Genomic DNA, 25,696 nt, shown 5'->3' with positions numbered 1-25,696 from the left:
ATTATAAAACTACAATATATAAAAACCATTACCTTAACCAATTTGTAAAATTAATGAAAATAATAGTTAATTATTGTTTGTCATTCAATATAAATTAAAAGGCAATGCTCAAATGTTTGTAAGTCATAGAATTAAAAACAAAAATACGAAATATTGGTTTTTTTTTCGTATAAAACGTTTTTACAAATAAAAAAAGTATAAATGCTAATAGCAAACTGTGAATGCTATAAGAAATGTAATATTTCAGAACATGTTTATTTTACAGTTAAAACGAATGTTATATTAGTATGGTTGAATTTCGAACAATGCACGATATTAGTTAATATGCATTTTCAAGGTATATATTATCATAAAATTTGTAATGTTTAAAATGAGAATCCATTAAAATTTATAAATTATCTTTAAAGGTGTGAAACAGTAGGAAAATAATAAAATATTTAGAGATATAACTTCTTAAACGATAATAAATCAATTAAGTAATTTTTATTCTTACGGTATGTTCAGTTAGTTTTTTTTTAAATAAAATATTTTAAATCTAATTGGTATATATAATAATACAATTTAAAACATGTTGTGATTTATAAAATTATTTTTAAAAACAATAGAAATATAATATCATCATAATATAGTATAAATATACATGACTTCACTTATTTATCGATAAACAATATCATAAACAGTAAATACAAACAAAATAAAGACACAATAAACTAATATTATTGATAACTTCTATTACACCACAGATTAACATATTAAGTGAGGCGATAAGTGTTTTTGAAGATGGGATTTCGAAATAATAATATATTGTTGTGACATTATTATTCGATAGTCAATTATTGTACATGAATAATTAGTATTCAATTAAATAACATACAAATATGTCGTATTAAATTGCAACCCACCATACGAATATTAGTTATGAAATGTTTGAATGAAGGTGCGTTTGGTAAAAAATGTAACTTAGTTTCGTTCAAATTATATAACTGTATGACTGGTGCAGATGAATTGTGGTATCAAAGAATATTTTGTAGTCTTATAATTTCGGATGGATCAAATTATAACATAATGATCAAGTTAAAAATTCAAGATTTGGTACTGCGTGGATTTTTTGGATGTGATATTTTGTTTAATAATGAATTAATATTTTACAAAAAGGTCATACCGTTCCTACTAGAGTGCCGGGACCAACATTTAATGATTCAAATACTTTATTTTTACCACGTTTTTTATGGTCGTAATGATTGTAGTGAATTGATGGCAAATGACTTAATTGTAATCGAAATATTAATACTTTAGGATATTGTTTAAATAATGAGAAAGTATTTCTGGACAATGACTATTTAACAATCGCACTTCAGGCATTAGCAAGTAGTGAGTTTAACAGAAATATTTTTAAATTGTATTATTCAGCTCATAAAATTATTATTATTATTTTTTGATTTAAGAAAAAATTAAAAATAAAATAAGATAAAACATAAGGACATTTAATGTTGATATAATATCCAACAATAAAGACAATCACTATTTCAATAATAATGTAATATATCCATAAGTTTTATAATGTTATATCATAATTAATAGTTAGAATTACTTCACAAATCTGGCAAAAAGTAATGTTTTTAAAATTAAAAAATAAACTAAATATTAATTACAATTTAATATACAGTTTAACCATTGTTAGGTAGCTCGAAATTTTATTATGTAAACATATTTGAATGTATTAAGCTAATTTATAGTATAATTCATTAACTTACAATGAAAATTATTAAAACTTATACCTATTTTTAAATTTAATAAACATTTTGATGCAAAAAATTGAATTCGCATAACAATTAATTTATGTATAATTCTTAAAATTAATATATTTGATTTATATGATATTATAAAACATTTTACACTGTGTTCAAAACATACATTTAAATGATATTGTAATTGTTCAATATTTAAGATTAAAATTACGCAATTTTGTGTTACTATGAACGTTTTATCAAGCTCCCACCATAAGTTATCAGATAATCGGAGAGTTTCAAATATTACAAATTATTAGTTATATCTTTATTTTTGTTTCATTTGTACGATATATTGTAAGTTATGTTGTCCAAGTACTACACATAATCATTCGAAAAATCTATATAATAAAATTATTAAAAAAATGAAAAGAAATTCAACTTTACTCTTTAACTTATTATAATATAAGTATAAAGCGAAATAGGCAAAAGTGGGAAAATTAATAAATATAATTCACTCAAAAATCAAGTTAAGTGAATACAAGATCATTAAGTTAGAAGTACCGACTTTTTTAATTATTAGATACGAGGATCCTATTTCGTACTTAATTATATTATAATATAGTTTTATTTTATCAATAACCAATATTGATAATATCAGATACTAAACTATTATTACTAATATTTTAATATTGGATTATTTGTATTTAAAATTAAGTGTACAGTAATTAATAAATAACACCATTAAAACCGAAAATTTCATAACAATTTAATTTAAAATTGATGAACTATTTTTGAATCAATTGAAAAAAAACTAAGTTATTTCAACGGTCATTTAGATAGTTAATCTTAAAAGTTGAAAATAATATTTTACTTTGACTAAAACTCTTGAAATGACCAATTTTTTTCCAACAGAATTTATTTAACAGTCGACTGATACAAACGGATACATATAGGACTTTGATGATTATATCGTTAGATTTTTACTTTAACCATGAAAATTGAATCGTGATCTTTTCGAGTTTGTAAATAGTACCGAATCGACAAACAGCGTGTAATGTGCAATTGGTAACTTATATTTCAATCGTTAACAATTATTTGGTCATTGAATGTGATTTTTCTAAACGTTCAGGTTTCACAGATTGTTGTATACAGGTTTCACAGATTTTTGTATAATGCAAACGCAAAGATCCGGGTAAAGTTTATGATATCTTGGAAAACGTTCACAACATACAGGTCGACGCGAACGGGCATTGGATGGCCCAGGACGACTTGTTCAAAAATGCGGTAAACGAGGGATGGGCCGACTGCTGAAACGGGATGGGGACAGGTACCGGGACCACGCGCACATACGACGCTTGAATGAGCTCATCGACGACGCAGAGAACGCGCTAATGCAGTCATTGAACGTCCGAGAACCGCTGTGCGTCATATGCCGCGGCGATTGGTACCGCGAAGCGTTGTTGTTCCAGTACGACGAGCACAGGCGTCCGTTCGACGCCTATGGCCATAGACTTTTCCATGTTGCATTACGGGTCGCCCGCGAGGCGCACTGGGACGACCTGCTAGACACCTACTGCGCCGCACTGGCCGCGTCCGTCCCGTCCGGCGTCCGTGTCCCGTGTCGCGCCGAAAACGACGCCGAGATGGCTGAGGCTGCCATCAATGGGCTCGCCAAAGCGTCGTTTGCCCTGCCGTTCATGTTGCGCGACAGGAGCGATACGTTGGACTCGTTGACGACGAGCGACGACCCGGTGGACTACTTTCTGGCGTTGGACGGTGACACGGAAACCGAACGCTTGGCCGATGTCGTAATGCATTTAGCGGACATGGGCTACGCGGATGCGGGACGTGACGGACATTCTGATCTGGCCGAGAATACAGACTCGAAATACGGTTCGTCCACATAGGGGGTAGCTATTATACATTATAACAATAATTACTGTACTTATTAATATATTTTTTATGGCATTGGGCTATTTATAGAATTATTTCAAAAATGTCGAGTTATATAATGTGATTAAGAATAAAAAGTTTTTTTTTCACGAAATGCATTAAAAATTTTAAATGAATACAAAAATAGCTCTGCAGCTTAGAATCTAAAACATGTAAGTATTGCTGTTTTTTCTCTCATTATTTTTCATTTCAAGAAGCTCATATTGAAAACTGAGAAAAATATTATAGTGATTTCACCTTTTAGTTGTAAATATTATTTTTATTTATAATATTTTGTAAAATTGAATGGTTTGAATAATAAAATAGATTATGTTATACGTACATGATATTAATCTATAAATTAAGCGTACTTCGCTTAGTTATTTTTAAATATAAAGTATATCATTGTGTAAAAATTACAATAGAAAATTAACTCGTTAGGACTTGGGTTAGGTTCGTAATATATAAATCACTAGTCGAAGAAAACCTGCTACCTGTTAATTTATTAAGTGCATTTAATCAAGATCAAAATAATATATCACCAATTAATATTATTTTGTATACAAAAAACATTTCGTTTTTATGGTTTTATCATTGTCGGCTCGATTAAAAAAAAAAAAAAAACTTAAATAAATTTACAAAAAATATTTTAACTTATAAGTTATTATATATAATCTATAATATTGACTATATTATGTAACACACCTGTAGTAATTTACCATATAAAGTATTACTTTATTTATGTTATTTTATATAATTTCTTTAAAAGATATTTTATCGTTTTTAATATATTTTGTACTAATAGCGCCGCTCACCAGGATAAATTAATCAAGGTTTTTGAATAGGAAATTATATGAAATGTAAATATTGTGAAATAGCTGGCGATCAGAGTTATAAATATATTTAAAGTTTAATTGACAGTTCACAATATTCATAATTTAAATATAAATATTTTTATATATGTAAAATCCGGTTTTATTTATTACAACCTTTGAAATACAAGGTCAATTATAGACTAATATTATATATAAATTTGCACACAATTTGACTAACCGTCTTTTAGAGTAACCGTAAGTCCATAAAGGAGAACATTCCGGCTTCATTGAAAACAAAATCAAAAGTTACAATATTTCAAATCCATAAATATTTGTCGCAATCAGAGTTCTAAGAATAATATCATCTACAACGTGGAAAGTACCCATGCATAAGCCTAACGTGATTAATGTATGTAAGAAGTAATTTAAATAATGTTCAGGATATACACCATAATATATTCCATAAGGCATAAATATATCTCAAAAACATGTATTGGACCATTTGATAATTGTACCTATTCTTTCATTATTTCATTAATGCAAAACCATATATATATATAAAAAAAGGTTTTATAATATATTTTTACAAATTTTAGGTAGTACATTTAAACGTGCATAGGACGTAGATTTGAATATTTAACACATAAATGAGTAATATAAAAGATATGATTATTTTTCAATCAGTTTAACCTTATAAGTAGTAAGTAACTATATAACATAAATTGATTTTATAAAACTAAAAACATTCACTAATAAATATTTAACTTACGAATGCCAACCTAAGGTAGATTAAAATGTCTGTGCGCAATTGAACTATAAAAAAGCTAAATGTGCACAAACGAATTGCAGTCACAGACATAATATATTTTATAATAAATAGAAAATTAATTAGATTTTATCTCCGATGCATGGTAGCTATTTATCGCATTAGCAATATTTACATAATAATATGTAACTTATTATAGACAGAGTGATAGTAAACTTAGTGCACTTTATAAAATCACGTATACCAAATATCGGCCAAGATAAATTATCAAAATAAAAGTAATGTTAACTTGGTATTTTATATAAAATTGTCAGTGCGACAAATGACCGCCATGCATCGGGGCTGTTCATAATATAATATAGGGAGTTATAGTCATCTAGTTGTTATATAGTCTTTCTGTAGTCGCATCCGATAACAGGTTTACTATAAATAAATCAAATATACTTTGTGTGTCACGTAATCGTTTTAATTCAATCGACACAGTTTAAGGACAACAAGGTACGAACGCAAAAACGATAACGACGACAACGAGGATATTACTGGCCGAATAGCCGGATCGCGTCGTTCAAACTGGAAGGATTGCACATCGAACAGGATAAGTTTGGGTCGTGCGTGATGTACTGCCCGGCAGCCGTTGAAAACAAGCGGTTCTATAACGAAAACACAGTTATACGAACGGATCGCGTCGTTCTTGTTGGACTACTGCCAGAAACGAGACGTCGATGACAACGATTTTGCCGTTATTTTTACGGGAACAACGATTGCGGTTAACAAGTGCACCACGGGAGACGTGAAAAAAACAATCGTCAGTGGATGTCAGACCGATATACCAGATTTGTTTGGATGTCGACCGGGTGATCGTAGCGCTCGGGACGCTGGCAGTGTGTGTCCAATAAACACCGGATGTTCGACCATACAATGATACAGAGTTAAACACGTTTGGTTCGTTTGTATTTTCAGACAATATTCGATCGCGACTTGACATTTTGAATACATCGTTGTATTATCTCCTTATCGGTACAGAATAATGTATACTATATGGGATTAAAAACAAAACATTTTGAACTTCACCGCATTAGATTTACGATGGGCACGGCCTAGGATCCGGATTCGATTTTAAATTAATATGTACTTATCATATCTATAATTTTGGTATTACGTATGTACTATGTAGTTGGTTGCTTATATTCTGTATTGTTTGTTTTCAGTATTTTGATGTATTAACACTAAAACCGATTAAATGTCTTAATTGCATACATAAATGTACCTAAGTTGTATGACATATTAATAATAATTCTAACGTGTATTTCTTGAATTAATAACCAGCCAATCCTATTATTTGATTTATACTAATATTTAAGCCTTCACATCTAAAGAAAAAATAATTCATAATTTTCACAAATTATTATTGTGTATACATCAAAATATGTAATACTATATATAATATTTTGATGTGTATCAATAAGTTGAATAATAACGTCACATGTAAAATAAAAGTTTGTATTACCACAGGATATTGAAGGTTAAGTTTAAATTCAAAGATCAGAATTATAATAAAAAAATTATTGACTTTAAAAATGAGGGTGATCGTGCATGATGAATTACTTTGTATATGAGATGCTATGTTTAACGCGAGATAGTGATTATTTCAGAAAACCCCACTTATATTTTGAGAATAATTCAAAATAACTTATTTAAATTATTGTAAAACAAAGTTTTAACTAAAAAAATTAAAAAATATAGATAGATAACATTGTTATACAATAATTTTCAAATAGTCACTATTATTGATGTTTAATAATACAATTTTTCTGTAAATAGTAAAATAGTAAAAATATATTCATAGTATAAATAGATAATAAGTCAAAAATGTCATTGAATATTATAATAAAATTCATAATATAATAAATATAAAAGTTCCACGAATGTTTTTAAATTTGAACATCGTCATTTATCATTTAGATAAGTAATTTTGTCCAAATTGGAACTTAAACTTAAAATGTCTATAAAAAAATTATTTTTTTTTTAATTTTATAGTTTAAGCATAATCTTTTATCAAAACTTAGAAATAAAAAGAAAACTTTTTATGAATTTCTAATTAACAAAATAGTTTACAATTTATTGCAATTTTGACGAATCTTATCAAACCGTAAAAATTCTAACTTAAAATAAATATAAAAAATATGCCTATTTATTTTTAATATTTTAATATAGACATAAACAAACTTATGAAGAAAATTGTATTAAAATTTTAAAATATTTATAAAAATAATAATAAAAATGTATGTAAAAATTTCAAATATCTATTGTAAAATATCTTACTTAAATATCTTCGTTTTTGAATTATTACAACAAAAACCAAAATTTATTTGGAAAGAAATAATTATCATATACGGGTAAATATCCAATCTAATTTTAACTTTAAACGCTCATTAAAAAATGAATTTATATGATAAGTTGAAAAACTTATTAAGAATATTGTATTGCATTTTTAAATCTTAAGTATAAACTGAAAATATTTTATATATTTCGAATTTTAAAATTAATTTTGGGATTTTTTTAAATTTGAAATGTGTAACGTATTTTCTGATCACATTGTTTTTATAATATTATGTAGGATTCTATAATTCTACCTAATTAAAAAATAAATAAAAACAATAATAATTATAATAACATAATTTTAGGTATACAAAACAATATTATCAGTGTATAAACACTGTTTTTAATAAATTATTTCTCTCAATTAACTATTAATTGTAAATAAATGGGTACTAAGTTAATTTGATAGTTATAAATTATAATATACAGGTATGTACTGTATACTTAAGGTACATAATAAAAAATGCTTATCTAAGATATTTCATTTTGCTTTAGCAAAAATTAGATATTACAATTTAGGTTATCAAATTATATTCAAAATAGATAAAATTATTATTTTAATTGAAAATGTTTTAATATTTTTTTTATATTATTATTGATGTGTAGTTGAATATTTTGATAAAAACTAATATCACTAATATTGGTTAGTACTTAGTTTCGGGACTTTGAACCAAAAGTTTATTAGTTAATATAATGTTCATCTAAGTTTCAATATGATTAATACGAGTAATAAGTAGGTATGTAGAACGAATACAGGAATATTTAATTGTTTTGATAATATATTGTACAATACAAAAGGTGTACCAAAAAGAATTTTTTTTTTATAAATAGGTTACCTTTTTTTATATATATTTATAACATTGTTCCAATCATTTTTTAATCTACTGTTATTCTGGTTTATTGATGTGTAACCAGTTTTTGTCAAGTGTCACCATGGACCGAATGTCAATTGAAAAACGTGTTTTGGTTGTTATGACCTTTTACTAATCATAACCTAACGAAAGTGTTGCGGAGACTATGCGACGATTTCGTCTCTTACTCGGATGAGACGCTGCTCATAACAATGTGTCATCGACTCGTTGGCTAATAAAAAATTTGAAAAAAACTGGGCCCCCGGTTAGGTTAATTTGTCCTCGTGAAACTCACTAGAGAACTTAAAGGTAGTTATTGTTAATTTTAATGATCGCACTTTGGCCTGATAAGCTAGGAGAGGAAAATTGAATGATTTTATTTTTCATACGCAAACCGGATGTTATACCAAAACTGTACATATCCTTTTTTATATTTGTTTAAAAAATAAAGTGTTTTTTAGCGTATTTAAAAAGCAGTTTTTTTGGGACACCTTGTATTTTGTCATCTTAACTTAATATAGTTTGAATACAGGAATACGTCTTATTATGTATATTATTACTACAAGTGGACGTGTTTAATTTTTGTCACTTTAAAATCATAGAATATAAAGTTAAATGCTTGACAAAATAAAAACTAACCTGTAGGCTGGAGTTATGATGTAAACAAAATGTGGCCCACACATATAAATATTATTTTTTGTGTACTTATAATAATACATCATAATTTAGAATGTATCAAATATACAAATGCACATATGTATTCTTACAGTTATATCATCCTATAGAATTCATTATTTATTTAAACAATGATAATACAATTGAAATAATGTTGACTTAATTACACTTATTAATTGTCTTATCATGAATATCAAAATTGAATATTAACAAAGTTCAAGTATCTTAATATGTCGTAGATTGACACCCACAGTTAATTTATATTTTATAGTAATCACCTATCCTAAGAATATTGACTGTCCGAGACGGTATTTGAATGTGGACCAACAGACTAGGGATGATCACTAGAATTCGTTTCTAAACACATGTTGTGTAGAGCTGGCCAAAGAAACCGGTGACGTCCTTATGCAAAGCCGCGATCAGCTGGACACGAAATGTGCAATGACGGGTTTTTGGGTTTGGAACACGTGTCGTACCCTTTGCTCGCGATAGGTAAGAGGGAAACAGACTGCCAGACACCTCTAATTTCTTCGTGGCCGATAAATTTCAATCATTGAGCTTAAGGTATTTTCGAATGGTGGTGATTCAGACACCAAATATGTCGCCGACGATGTCCAACACTTGATTGACCGTAGATATTCTGAAAAGTCTATCACCACCAACGCAATTAACAGCAGCATATCCCATAGATCGAAATACGAATTATTAGAATATATTATAATAATTTATTACCTATAATAGTTATTATGATAATAACAAGATATACTTATTTTTTCTATTTAATTGTGAAAACAATTTTTAATTATTGGATTTACACGTTATTAAAAACTATGAAACTCAATTTTGTTTTATATTCTAAGCGGAGGAGCTATGATTTTACAATGATGTATTTTTTCTTTTATTATTTTTTTTCGTCAAATTTTGAGGACGTTAAAATGCTTAGATTTTTAATATCAAAGATGGTTTCTGGTTAGATTAGATGTATTTTGTGCATAGTATTTTTTTTAAAATTACGCATTATCAATATTTAACAACGTCTATTTTAGTGTAACTTAAAAACGAATAACCATAGATACTTGAAATTTTCATAGAATTTTTAGTTATATTTCATACACGTTTAAAATTTTCTAAATATTTTTGAATAAATTAACCTTTTTGTGATATTTATGGAGTTTTAATATCTTTATATTTTATGATATTCTCGTTTTTCAATTATTTAGTTAGTACATTTCAAATACTTCGGGGTTGACTACATTGTTTTTATAATTTATATATATATATATATATATATATATATATACGTATTAAACTAATCTGATCTAAATTTGACGTGACAAAATAATACGATCAACCATTAGCCTTTTAGTCTCTTAGCTATATTTAATCTTGTCGTAGTATTATTATATCATTTCTACTAATCCATGATCATGTAGCTATATGGAATTATATGTAAAAATTACTATGAAATATTTTTAAATTGTAATAAATAATTTTTAGATATATTAAATATATTACGTAGGTAATTAATTTGCTAATTTATAAAGTAAGTATCTACATTCAAAAATTGTATAGAATTAGACAGTTAAACAAGTGGAATATACTTCTAGTTATCCTAATATTATGGTTAATTTGTTTTTAATCTAAATTCATTTAAGGTATGAGTTTTATAGATAATTATAAGAATGAGGTATTTTGTTATGCATGGACGCGATTAATGTCAAGGACAGACGATGGGTGGTTAAGTATTAATTACTGATTCCAACTCCATTATTTAGTACTACCATACTAGTCTAGGTATCTCAATAAGTACTCAAAAACATATATTAGTGATTATTATAACCTTTAATAATACATTTTGTCTATGTCATGTCCTCTTCTTGATTATATCAAATTACTTTAACTATATAGTATTAAAATGTGTAAAAGACATTATTTTTAAAGTATTATCCATAATATGATGTAATGTCCTTGACTATAGTACAGCATTATATAAGGAACTAGTTATATGTCTATTATTTTCAAACATGTATAATAAGTCAAAAATTAAGGAATAATATCGTAATTAAAGAAGAGTTTTCAATGTCTACATACATTTAAATTGGTGGTTAGTTTATAATTAAAATCAAGACCAATGTGAAATTGCAATTTGATAAACTAAGAGTTGATCGCTACTTAGTATGGGATAACGTACACTCTCAACAGTACTCATTGGCCATAGATATCACTCGTAGAAACAAAGCTTGAACCTCAAGAACCGTTGTCTATTGTGAGCCATAGGAACTTCAACCGCAACAATGTGCCACCAACCGTCGTTTGTCAGCAAGATATTATTTCAGCAGATGAGTGTGACTTCCGGTTGACGAGTTATAGTTTTACTTCACAGCCCCTAATCACTTGTCAAAATAATAATAAGTTATAAAACTAATGTACATAAAAAAATTAAGATCTTAAAGTTTATAATCAACATATTATAAGATTCATTATTAAATTATTAAATTACATTAATAAATTTAAATTAACTATAGATATTTGCTATTGATATCGAAATATTAATCACAAGCGATTATCGTCAATGGATTTTTAATCTTAAATTTATCATGGTAAAACAGACTTAAACTTATATTTATTATTGTCAAGTAATTACTACAGATAATACAATATTAAAGTTAAAGCTACTAAAATCATAAATTTGATCGTGCGCCAAAGACTTATAAAATTATAATATTGTAATATACTCAATTAAATAGCAAATAACGTTAGGTTAAATGTATTATGATACGTGTAATATGTATAAACAATTAAATGTAGTTATTATTTATTTGTTTTTATTTAGTGTTCATTTTTGACCCATATCAATAATGGGCAACTCTCGAGTGCGTCCCATTTATCATATCGTACCTTTTTAATAGCCCAACTGCGTCCGCAATAATATCGCTAAAAATTTTGGTATATCCCATGTGCGTCCACGATAATATCACAAATAATATTGGTATATCCCTTGTGCGTCCGCGATATTATTGCTAACAATATTTATCTTTATGGATAAAATGCATTGATAACTTATAATATTACACTGTGTTAGTTTGCATTTACACTATAGTCAATACGTAAAAACCTACTATTCGTAACGAGTCTTTGACAACCACGTGCAGTATGTTTAGTGATGTGTAGTGATATGTGTGCAGCTAACCGTTTTATTTAAATATATTTATTTAACATTTTACATTAATTTATTTTATTACATAATATTGTATACTATAATATACTTGAAAGATGTCGATGTCGTTGCCGTCGAGTATGATCAGCCAACACGGTAAGGAACTTAAAATTATTGATGGATATAAAATGAGATTTCATAAAATGTTGAATGGTGATGTAAAACGGTGGTGATGTAAACGATGGTGCTGTGTAATCAAAACGTGTACAGCTTACACGAAAACAGATATGAGTGAGAAGACAATTATTGATAGTAATTTAAATCATAATCATAATTTAGAACCTGAAGGAAAAACGATGAGACAAGTAATAAAGAACTCTGTAAAACGAAAAGTTCAAGAAGAACTTTGTGAACGACTACTCAAATTAATTCATTTGGAACTAAAAAATAAAAAAACCAATTTTTTAACGACGATTGACATATCTTGTATTCGAAAAGGGATTTATGCTGCTCGCTGTTCAATACTACCCAAATAACCAACTAATATTCAAGACGTACATAGTTCATTAAATTTATACCTAACTGGGATGCATTCGGGCTATGTAAAAAATATGACCTTTTTTCTTGGGACGCACTCGGATAATACCTTATTCTGGACGCACTAGGAACATTAAAAAAGGGTCATTTCGGGACGCACTCGGGCGACGCCCATCAATAATATATTTAAACAAATAAAAATGAAAAAAATTGAATGGTACAATTTTAAAATTATTTTGACTAGAAAACTTTTTCGATTGTTTTAATAATTATGTTTACAAAATTATGTAAAATAATTGAATTTAATAGCAATAAAAAGCTAGATTATATTAATATTTTGGTGTGTTTATAAATCGTAAATAAAATCTATGACATAAGGTTTAAACATTATAATATTGCCTATTATAAAAATATATTACACATACTTGATTTTATAACAACATGTATTTGTATTTGGATTTTCCATGTTTCATCTTAAAAATACGTATATTTAGTTTTTTAGGTGAAAAACGTCAAAATATGAACAGGAGCCGTGGCCGACCGTAATATAAAATAAAAATATCGATTATATCGTATTTTTTGCGCGCAAACCGTTTCGCCAATCCGTCTTACGATGCGTGTAAAGTTTCTGAGTCGAAAAATAAATCCTTCACCGCGAAAACTTACATACCAGTTTTTTTCAAAAAAGTGGTTTTCACCGTACTTAGGTGGTTTATATTTGGATTTTCGAGAGTTTTTTGATATAGAAGGAAAGTCTGACGGTTCCTTGTAACCGCTACAGAGTTTATAGAAGCATAGCGAGTACGCTTCCATCTTAAAAATACGTATATTTAGTTTTTTAGGTGAACAACGTCAAAATATGAACAGGAGCCGTGGCCGGCCGTAATATAAAATAAAAATCTCGATTATTTCGTGTTTTTTTGCGCCAAAATCGTTTCGCCAATCCGTCTTACGATGCTTGATTTCGGTTGCATTAAAAAGAACGGAATGTTATCATGTTAATTCTTTTGTATAAGCACTTTCGTTGGTCGTCATCAGAATAATCAGATTTCCTACCGCAATATCATAGGAAACGCCTAAAGTTATCGGTGTACGCGTGAGGAAAGAAACTAGAAGTGCGTGTGTACCCAGGTGATAACCTCGGATAGCCGTAACATCTATAAGGTTAATGACTACTGTTAGATGTAGTAATAATAGTAATAATAATAACAGGTATTTATTGCGATAAACATTTAAAAATACGTATTGCGTGGTGCGTAATCACTGTAATTCGACATTAATTCTATTGTTTAGGGAAGCAATGTCCGATTGCGATTTGTCAGTACCAACCTCGACGATACGCATGTCAGCACGCGGTCTGTTCAGTGCCATTTCGACTACTGGAACACGAGCAGGACGACGCGCGACACGACGACGACATCGAGGCCAATCGTTAACCGCTGCCGAACGCGATGACGGCGAAGGTGGACGGAACGATAGGAGATATGACCGCGGCGGAAGCGTTCGGGCCGGGCAGCCGGATCGCGTCGTTCAAACTTGAGGGGCTGCACACGGAACAGAACCAATTCGCGTCGTGCGTGATGTACGGCGTAGCCGCCGTCGACGACCGCGACGGCCGACGCCATAGCCATCGACTCGTGTTCAAGTATAAGCATTCGACGCCCGCGATGCAGGAATTTTACAACAACGATAATCAGTTCCACAACGAGGTCTTGTTCTACGAACGGATCGCGCCGTTTCTGTTGTCCCACAGTTCTCGGCGGAACGGCGATGAGTCCGCGACGACGGTGTTTTGTCGTTACTTTTACGGGCGCAACATTTGCGGTGATCAGGCGCCCCGGGACGTGATCGTTTTGGAAAACGCAACCGCGAACGGATATCAAGAGGCGATGGTCGGCCACCGATTGAGTTTGGATTTCGAACACCTGACCGTGGCACTCAGGACGTTGGCAAAGTGAGTGATCAATGTAATCGAAAAACGTTTAAATAGAATAACTCAGCTAGAGTCGACGAACCCATTAGGTTTCGGCGGTGTACGTTTTTATTTCCGGCCGACCTTTGGTCTTGGTTTTCATTGTATTATACTGTCCGTACAAATGGTATTGATCCAAATTTGATAAAATGTAAATTATCCACTGAGATAGATAACAACTACTGGAGTGCGGACTCTGTTCCGAAAAACGAGCTGTCGCATTGAGCGTTACACCCACCACCGAATTGCAAAAACCCGTAGTTTATACACAAAATTATAGAGATAGGATGATTCGGTCACTTTGATTCAAAATCAATTTTTTGAAATGTAACACATTTTACTGAACTATTAAATTTAATATATTTTTATAATTAAAATTACACAGCAATACAGCTGGTATATATAGCCTGGTTATAATTGGAGCGTTTCGGCGTACCTTACGAATAATTTGTTAAAGGGAATGCTTTTTATCCATATTTAGAGGTAGGGTAACTGAGTTCCCACTATAACCCCTGACCCCGAGTATAATTTAATATAAGTAGCTCATATTAGAATATGTACTTTTAAAAGTTTGATATATTAAACTCTAGAATTCCCTTTTCAAAAGGAAAAAATAAGCATAGAGCCATAGAATTTGTACAAAATGAAACAACATATTCAGAATCTGATTCAGAAAATGAAAATCACATTAACATATTTTTAGATCAACTGAATAAATACACATTTAGGAGAATATGTTAATGAAATATTCAATAACATGTCTGGTTACATTGTTAGAAGTATTATGTCAAAAGTGATGTGTGATTTTTGTATAAGTATGTTAATGGAAAATCAATTTGACCATAGTTATATAAATAATTTAACATTTACAAAGTCAGTTTAAGGTAAACTAATTAATGTTTCAAAATTAGTCATATTAATTGAACAATATTTGGAAAAAGCGTTCCAGGTTATTGTTGTCAAAGAAAATAAATTTTTTAATAATTTAAAACTAAATGTTATAGAATGTGCTAGAAGAAGTATACTAAATAAAAATACACTATTTTTTTTCCTGGCGTCCACTCTATAAATTTTGTCTTAGGGACTCCTAATCATGAATATATATTATTTAATTTAATTAGTAAAAGGTTTGTTAATATTAGAGTGAGCCATTTTGAAAAATAATTTAATATATGTCGAGTACTTCAAAATTAATCTTCCTTAAGAACCGAGTTATCTAAATTAATATTATTTAAATTTTTTTAAATAATTAAAATTTCTATTTATTTTTTTAATTATTATTTTACATTTTATTATATTTGTTATCTTGGTTATGAATATAATTTTTTTCAAGTATATCATTTCTTTACTAAATTATAAATATTTCATATTAAAATATATCAATACAAAACCAACATCAAGATAAAAATGTTGATACCAAATTCGATCAGTTACGATTATTTTGTTACTGTAAAACGTTAAGTTAAAGTTTACTAAAATCCAGTGTTAAGTAATGTGCATTTAAATAATTTGCCATTCGGTGGTGGGGGTAACGGTATTCGACACGGCTCGTTTTCTGTTACCAACATAGCGAGTCGGCGCTCCAGTAGTTGTTATCTATCTCAGTGAAATTATCTAATATTATATTTAATGATATTTGGCTTCTGTACTTTGACACTGCGTTTGAAATTATGAAATCGGTTATGTATAGATACGCGCATACGTGCTGTTTGTTCTATCTTTTGATTTATTAGTAATTAGAACCAAATTAATAATATTTAAAGTGAAAATTAAAAGATCAATAGGTAGCTACACTACGTATTCTAATGCATTTGACGGTTTTAAATTAACGATAACAATATATTATCACAATGTATATTAAAACAATTTTACAATTGTTTGGACCATAATAATAATAAGAATAAAAAAATCTCTAATACTTTAAGTTATCTTTTACCTACCTAATATATTACCAATATGAGTAACCATTCAATATAATTGTTTAATTTTATAAAACATACTACATAACTATTAAAATTATATTTCTCTTCGTATCTTGAAAACAGAAAAATTGATTTAATATAATATTGTAGTGATAAAAAGTTATTAGTAATTATTATAGTATAATATAGTATAGTTATTATTATATAATAGTTAGTACTTATATTTAATTAAGACGTCACATATTCACGAATAGATATTTGTATTTATATATATATATATATATATATTTATTCATTTTTATTAATATTTAGTTTTTAACATATATCTGTTTTTGGAATGAATACAATATTTTTTCCCCGACCGATTTTGTAGAGTAACCACAATTTTACATTTAAATTATTATCACTGTTATTATTATTATTTAATTGGAATTTGTGTAAGATATCCTCTAGCAACCAATGATTAGTATGATTATGTTATTATAGTAACCTCGTTGATATATATATATTTATTTGATCTTAATTTTAAATGACGTACATATAGAATTTAATGTTTTTCCGTGTAGTGAAGTAAATAACATATAGTTTAGTTTGTTTATAATACTCTATAGATACCAAAAAAACTATATTAATATATTTTTACTATTTGCTTTGGGACTTATTTAATATTGTTATAGTCATTTTTATGTAGATACCTTTGTATACCATTTATCATAATATTAGTAGTCCCCGTGCGTAAACTTCATTGTCCCTTAAGAATTACACTTCCTATTTGATTTAATATTTATTTTAATCAATTTTATATTAATGTAATAATGTTTAAAGCTTTTAAAAAAAAATAGTATGTATAAGATTAAGCTACATAGTTTATTATAGGTATTCAAGTTATTAAATGTGACTCTGAAACGCATATTATTTGATAGTAAATAAAAAATATTAATTTAAGACTAAAATGGCAAAAGAAAGTCATCATACATATACTTGTTCATGATAGCGAACTTATCATAGGGATTAAGATTGCTAACCTAATCCTTCATAAAGTAACAAATTAAAATAATCGAACTCTAATTGAATAAAATCAAACGTAAAAAAACGTATGCAAATACGGTTTGAGTGGATCATTAAATAGGTGATTTTAACCAAACGTAAAAATATAAAAAGTACATTATATTATGTATATCTAAAATGTATTCACTTAAAATAACTATTTTATTTTCTTTAACCAATGGACATTTTTTATAACCAATTGCTATACTAAATAAAAAAAATTCTTTTTTATACCATTTTAATGGTAATTTTACGAAATTCGTCTTTAATGTACATTTACATTATATAACAAAAGTACGATCGAAATTTCAATTCTTTACCTATTAAAGTTTAGGGTCTATATTTATTCTCTGTCAGTCAGGACAAAAACTTATATTAAAATATAGATTATATATAATTCTAAAACAAAACTATAATTTATTAATTATAGATAATACTATAGTCTACGTGATGCATAATATTAAATTTTGAAAAAAAGTAGTATATTTAAAATAAATATAATAATTTTTATTTTAACATGTTTAGTATGCTTTTGGGTAAGATACAATATTTTTTTTACCGCTACAATTGCTATAGCCTAAACAATAACTTTAATTATATTGATTATTATTATTCGAATATATTGATTATTTTTTTAACAATTTTACGTACATCATGCTACGATTATAATTGCGACTTAACATTAATAAAATATAATTAAATAGTAATTTATAAACCGATTTTGAGTTACACGATGTACATTATTATTGGGGTTTATATATTACATTGAAACAATGAACACCAAAAATATACAATATAGTCAAGTGGTTGATAAAATATTACTGATCTATATAATTTTAAATTTTTAAAATCTATGTTGTAAATCTATGTTTAAATACTATGGTTTATATATTTATTTGGATTATTTATTAAAGAAAAACAAAAAGCGACTTTTAACCCTTTCCCTGCTGAATTATTTTTCACAGTTCGCAGCACTTATTAAATTAAATTTTATTTTTAAATATTTTTTTTCGTATTGTTTTAAATATTATTATAGTTCAAATAATAACTATCAACAAAAAAAAAAATTTCTAGTAACTTTTTTAGCAGATATTAGTTAATTAAGTTAGTGATTGGTTCTCAAATAGTCGATAATGAACTATATTATTTCAGTTTATCAAGTAATGACAATTTGGAAACCCTAGAAAATCAAATAAATTATTTTACTTATAACTTTTTTAATATTTATCATATTTTTTTTTTTTATTGTCTCTTTAGATTCGTCTAATTATTTACCATTTAATGGTATCATCACATTATCGAAAACAGGTTTTTTGATTTTTAAAATGGTAGAACTTATATGTGCGTCCATAGCACACCTAAGTCGTTTACATAGTACGCATATGTGTGTCCATAGCAGTGAAAGGGTTAAACTATATGATACGCAGAGCAGTATTGTAAGAGCTCCGCGGCTCCCTGGTCATATCTATATGAATTAAATTCAAATAATTATTATATTTCTTAGTTAATGCTGTTTCAAATATAAATTTCTGATTTTTTGGGCTCATTAATTTTTTTTAGAAACATAAGGGCTCATAAACAAAAAAGTTTTGAAAACCGCTGCTTTACAACAATATGAATAAATATAATTATTATTATTATTACTCTGTTGACAGATTTCACGGACTTTCGTACAGGTCCAAGCGAAATGACTTGAAGAAATTCAAGGAGATAATTTCTGAAGTGAAAGAGACGCAATGGTCTGAAAGCGGCGAATGGATTTTCCACCCTTCCGTACTCCAAAATCTGTATTCGGTGGCTTTGGATTGGTTAAAACAACGTCACACTGAGAGTGATGATAGTAACTGCGACGACAACGTTTTAAAGTGGATACGAAAGTTCGAGTCAGAACTGTTGGCTGACCCGTTACAGATATTGAGACGCGTCACCTCTCCACTCGAACCACTAGCCGTGCTGTGCCATGGTGACTTCAACCGAAACAATCTGTTGTTCCGGTACGATGACAGCGGCCGGCCAGTGGATGTGCTGCCGTTTGACATGGCGACCATCCGGTACGGATCGCTAGCCATAGACCTGTCGTTTTTCTTGTACTTGAACACGGATCGCCAAACCCGAGATGATCACTGGGACGAGTTGCTGGACGTGTACTGCGCGGCGTTGGCCGAGGAAGCCGGCGACGTCCCCGTGCCGAACCGCAATCAGATAGACGCTGAAATGCACGAAAACGGATTCGTGGGTCTGTCGCACGTGACGTACTTCGCTCGCGTTATGTTAGAGGAAAACAAATTTCCCGACAAAAATGAATTCCCCGATGCCGATGATTCCCAATTGTCCGACTTGTTGCTCTCGCAAGGCGGCGACTTGGCCACCGAATGGGTCGCAGACGTTATTCATCATTTTCTCCGCCGAAAGTATGCCAGAACACCCACCGTCAATGCTACTGCCTATAAAATCAGCACATCAATAGAAATATGAATAATTAAATTAACTATTATAATTACTGCAAATGTCGAAAACTTTTTTTTATTTTAGCTGTTGATCTCTCGAGAAAAATGCTTGAAATATTTTACTCGTAGATTTACATTATTAATCAAAAATGAATTCAATATTATCTTTATTTGGTTATAGATGATTATTTTTCTTTATTATTATTTTTTTCTTCGTGTTTTTAATACAAGCAGATAGCTTGTATTTGAAATACCTGTACAAGTCATAATGTAGTAAAAATAGTAGATAATGAATCTAATCCATTTAAAAATATTTAATACAACAAATATTATGTAAGGAAGTAGTGTAAGTATTACGAAACATTATTATGAAAAAATAGCAAATGATAATAATATGTTGTAACTTTTAAGTTATAATATTTTAACATACGCAGTATAATTAAAGTAAGTTTATGTTCTAGACTTAAGTAAACTCGTTCATGGTATTGGTCGATAGCGGGATAAGATAAAACACGAATTATAGATTTAAAATAATGATCGTTTACATATTATCACGTGTTATAAACAAATAATGTATATATGTCTTGTGAAATGCCTAGAAATCACTCCTTAAAAACACAAAGGTACTGAAACTTTTAGATTTTAAGGAACATTGTATAGGCAACATTTTGAACGTTGGTATTTTTTATTAGTACCTCCTGAAAAAAGATAATAACCATAAGAATATAATAACTAGGTTGACGTCTTAATTGCAGTTTAATGAAAATATAACAAAAAATGTATTCTATTTTATATTAAATAATTAAATTTAATAATGGCATTGTAATAATAAATCAGTTATAATGGTTCCTCTACATTATATATCTAATACTGTTATGGTTTATAAATATAATATATTATAGATTTATATAGACTATAGAGGCTAAAATATAAGGGTGCGTGAGGGGAAAATTCCCAATTCATTAGATGGGTAGGTGAGCAATTGATTGATACTTGATAGTCTATTTTCAGGCAAAACATTAGGTATGCATCAACATTCAACACAATTGTTTTATATTACATAATTTACAGTATTAGGCGGGTACATTATTATGCATTTTTTTTTTTTCATAGGTGGGTATGGAATATTTTTTTTTTGTCCTCCTATAATTCCAACTAGTTTGCGCCTCTGCAATTACACATATATGTTTCCGCGTTAGGTTAGGTCCGCGTTGCGGATTATCCGTTGTCTTCCGCGGGAATCATCTACATGACTACATAATATACCTTTTTGTATTCAAAAAAAATATATATATACCTATCTTTACATTATACATAATTATCGGTTCAGTTTATATAGCCAATTACTTGATAACGACATAAAATAAAATAATCTCAATTTATTAATAATAAATAATCATATTGATACTTGATTTTTGATACGTTTAATTCATAATTTTAATTTTTCGGATTATCCGCAAAATTCGCTTATCCGTGGATGCTCTGCCACCTTATTGTGCGGATAAACGAGAGTACACTGTTAATATATATATATATATATATATATATATATATTTATTTATCTTGAACATTTATCATTAGTTAATTCATTAGTAATAATTATTTCTATGTAAACATGCAAGTATTGAAAATGAGACGTGAAGATAAAATAGATAAAAAAATCATGTAATCTATCATTGTAGTTATCTGAAATTAAATATTAATTGGTCAGTAAATATATAACGATTAAATTAGTTTTACATATTGTGAATAAAATAATAATTCTAAAATGGATTTTTACTACAAGAAAAACTGTCTGAAATTGTGAGTAGTGGCGTGTTTGGGAAAATCCTCAAATATATTTCGTTTAAATTTAGCACGTTTGAGAAGCTCAGTACAAATCCACAGCGATATTTGGTATAATTAACACATCTGATGAACTACAATTTAATTTTGTGATCAAATGAAAACTTCAAGGTGAGAACCTGAGAGTTTTTTCTTAAAATTGACTATCACTTCTACAACGAAATTATTATTGTGAGCCATAAGAACTTTATCCACAACAATGCGTCTCTAACCATCGTTTGTCAGCAAGATATTATTTCAGTTGATGAATATAGCTTCTGATTGATAGACACGCCTAATCAATTGTCAAAATAATAAGTTATAAAATTAATACACTTTAAAAAATTAAAATTATAAAGTTTCTTATCAACGTTTAAGATTTATTATTTAATTATTAAATTACATTAATATATTTATGTCAACTATAAATATTTTCTATTAATATCGACATATTATTTACAAGCAGGTGATTATCGTAAATTGATTTTTATTCTTCAATAGTAAAACAAACTAACTTGTATTTATTACTGGCATGTAATCTCTATAGATAATTTTATTTTAAAGGTAGAGCCATACTAAAGTTATAGTTTTAATCATGCGCCAATGATTTATAGAATTATAACATTTTAATAATCTCAATTAAATAGCAAATAACATAAAATAATAATGATACATGTAATATATATGATAAAAAATTAATGTTTTTTTTTTTTTAAATTTTATTGTGTAAGTATATAATATTATAAAGTTATGACGTATTAAAACATAAATAGATTATTTTATACAAAAATCTTGCGCAATATACAGAGTGGAAAGACATATTTATTAGCATTGAAGTATTGATATTATCTTAATAGAGATTAATATGAAACAGTTAACTCGGTAACACCAACCATATCATTTGAACCGTAGTACAAAGAAAAAAAGAAAAACATTTCGAGTTTATGATTTTGTTGACCACTACTAAAATAAATATTTTTTAATATCATACCTAATCAATAATTAAACTAAAGTTTTTTTTGATAATAAAATCTGGTGATGTTTGTTACATTACTTACTGTGTATTCTATACACACATATAGAAGTGAAGTGCAAAGATAATAATTATAGTATGAACGGTTTTTATTGCCCTTACTAAAACAAATAAGTAGTTACTTTCTTGAACAGTACAAAACTAAGTAAGTTAAATGTATTGTAATTAAATCAACAATGGACTCTTTAATACGAGAAGAATTGCCAGAAATTACAAGCAATGGTGCGTTTGGAAAAAATCTCAAATATGATTCGTTTGAATTGAACAAGGAATACGTCGGAGAGGATCAGTACATGTCCACGGTGTTATTTGGTACAGTGACAACTTCTGACAAATCACAATATCAGGTTGTAATTAAATTAAAACTTCGAGATGAGGAGCTGAGAGTTAAGTTAAAAATCGATTACCAATTTCACAACGAAATTATAATGTATGAAAAAATTATACCATTTCTATTTGAATGTCACCGATCATTAAAAGGAATCGAAGACTGGCCATCATTACCTCGATTTTTTTATGGTAGTAATAAATGTGGCGAGTACTCTGAAAAAGATTTAATAATGTTAGAGAACGTTAAACCTCTGGGATACCAATTGAGCAAAGAACGGCTATTCATTGACTATGATCATCTTGTATTTGCATTACGAGCATTAGCAAAGTGAGTAAACAAATTAATACTTTTTTTATTTATAATTACGTAAATTATTTAGAATAGTATTGGAGTTAATAGTTTTCTGGGTAACAAGAAACTAGACATGATTTAAATTTTTAGTTACACTCAAATATGAAATACAAGCTTTGTTTATCATTTGATGGAAAAAGTTCTAAATAGTAAATACAATTATAATTTTAAAACTGTTCATATAATAATAAAATTTGTCGTCATGTCGAATAAAGTATGATGAGTTTTTTTATTTTAAGGTTTCATGGGTTATCCTACACAGCAAAATACAAAGATCCTAACCATTTTCAAAGAGTCATCATGGATCTCCGTGATACACAGTTTGATAAAGATGGGCAACGGTTATTTAAAAATGACGCGTTTATAAGATTAGGTAAGCGAGGTGTCGATCGTCTGCTTGAACGTAGTGGTGACATTTATCGTGACAATGAGCATTTGCAACGTTTTAACCAGCTCTTAGACGATGGAGACAACACAATAAGACGTGTGCTCTATCCCCGAGAACCATTTTCTATTGTGTGCCATGGGGATTTCAACCGGAACAATGTAATGTTTCTTTACGACGAGACCGGTCTCCCAGTCGACGTGCTGCTGTTCGACTTTGGTACTCCTCGTTACGGGTCGCCGGCTTTAGATATTTCGTTTTTCTTGTACATGAACACGACGCAAAATATGCGTGAAAGTCATTGGGACGACTTATTGAATGAATACTGTTCAACTTTGGTGAAGTCTGTACCTTCGAGAGTCCGCGTGCCAAGCAGGACTGAAATAGACTCCGAGATTGCTATTTGTGCCTTTCGTGAGTTTTCAAACGTGTCATTTTTCTTACCTCATCAGATGGAAACTGATTTAAATTATAATGAAGAAATGAATGAAGAAGAAACTATTGAGTGGTTATTACAGCTGGGTGGCGACAATGCAACAGATCGAGTGGCTGATATAATCCAACACATCGTTGACATGAAATACACAAACGTGTGACATGGTTATCGGATTTACGAAAAATTAATTGGTATACTGTTCGGTAGTATTAATTATTTTGGTTGAAAATTATTACGTTAATTCTATTAGTATTTGTTTATTTTTGATTGTTTAAGAATTTTAAATAATATTATTAATATTCATGTTGTATTATATATAAATACCTTACATGTTTATGCCATCTATTTAACTTTGTAGGGTTTAAGCTATCATTTATCATCAATTATGACTAAACATATCATAAAATATAAATCATGTTTATGCAAATATAGTAAGATAATAAGATATAATATAGATTTTTCAAATGTATGCATTAATTTAGGTTATTTGTCTATTTTTGTTTTTCGTTTAGTTTAAACCGTTAAAGTGATTTCTATTGTATCATTGTATTTCATTAATCGTATTGAAATATTTTAACAAAAATATTTTAAATTTTGTTAGGTTCATTGAATTATTTTGTGTTTTCATATCAGTCAATATAAAAGTTATACATCAGTATAAACTAGTATAAAAAAACATAGGTTTTGAGAATTTTTAATTTCTTAAGTTAGTTGAAGTGTACTGAGAGTACTATTGATGTTAAAATTTAACGATAATTTAAGGTATTTTTATTTATTTGTGATCATCTGATAAGGATTACGATAATAGTACATATTGTCATATACTCATATTATGACGTAGTTATCCGTTTCTTGAATAATTAATTAGTACTGATCGCCAAAATATCTTTCAATTTTGTTTTAACAACATTAAAATATTATGACTTTTTTTTTATTATTTAAAAATTTAAATAATATTATTAATATTTGTGTTGTGTCATTAAAAAATTTTTTCCGGACAAAGAATAATACCATTTTAATGGTATAGTTGGTGTTAGCATTAATTATAATACTAGTATTTATAATTAATGGTATTAGGAACAACCTGAAAAATATTAAATAAATAC

At 28.3% G+C, this 25,696-nt stretch overlaps 2 protein-coding genes and 1 pseudogene across 2 annotated transcripts; all 3 read left to right on the top strand.

Moving 5' to 3' along the window:
- The first annotated feature begins 905 nt into the window (after positions 1–905).
- LOC113552028 lies at positions 906–3,733 on the top strand (annotated as a pseudogene).
- A 10,411-nt stretch (positions 3,734–14,144) lies between these two features.
- On the top strand, positions 14,145–20,410 carry LOC113552139. Its single transcript, XM_026954848.1, has 2 exons — positions 14,145–14,796; positions 19,439–20,410. Exons 1-2 carry the CDS (start codon positions 14,294–14,296, stop codon positions 20,256–20,258), a joined length of 1,323 nt encoding a protein of 440 aa, XP_026810649.1. The 5' UTR covers positions 14,145–14,293; the 3' UTR covers positions 20,259–20,410.
- Positions 20,411–22,961: 2,551 nt separating this feature from the next.
- LOC113553243 lies at positions 22,962–24,946 on the top strand. Its single transcript, XM_026956463.1, has 2 exons — positions 22,962–23,745; positions 24,009–24,946. The coding sequence occupies exons 1-2, from the start codon at positions 23,264–23,266 to the stop codon at positions 24,748–24,750; spliced, it is 1,224 nt and encodes a 407-aa protein (XP_026812264.1). The 5' UTR covers positions 22,962–23,263; the 3' UTR covers positions 24,751–24,946.
- Positions 24,947–25,696: the final 750 nt, after the last annotated feature.

This window comes from Rhopalosiphum maidis, chromosome 2, assembly GCF_003676215.2.
Source record: "Rhopalosiphum maidis isolate BTI-1 chromosome 2, ASM367621v3, whole genome shotgun sequence".
Classification (NCBI taxonomy): domain Eukaryota; kingdom Metazoa; phylum Arthropoda; class Insecta; order Hemiptera; family Aphididae; genus Rhopalosiphum; species Rhopalosiphum maidis.
The sequence above is the reverse complement of the archived record's forward strand: the minus strand, read 5'-3'. Positions and strand labels throughout refer to the sequence as shown.

Excerpts from the sequence above, each read along its gene's own strand:
- LOC113553243 (XM_026956463.1), top strand. The coding sequence starts at position 23,264 with ATGGACTCTTTAATACGAGAAGAATTGCCAGAAATTACAAGCAATGGT. Across the intron at positions 23,746-24,008 it reads GCATTACGAGCATTAGCAAA|GTTTCATGGGTTATCCTACA; the intron begins GTGAGTAAACAA and ends TTTTATTTTAAG.
- LOC113552139 (XM_026954848.1), top strand. The coding sequence starts at position 14,294 with ATGACGGCGAAGGTGGACGGAACGATAGGAGATATGACCGCGGCGGAA. Across the intron at positions 14,797-19,438 it reads GCACTCAGGACGTTGGCAAA|ATTTCACGGACTTTCGTACA; the intron begins GTGAGTGATCAA and ends CTCTGTTGACAG.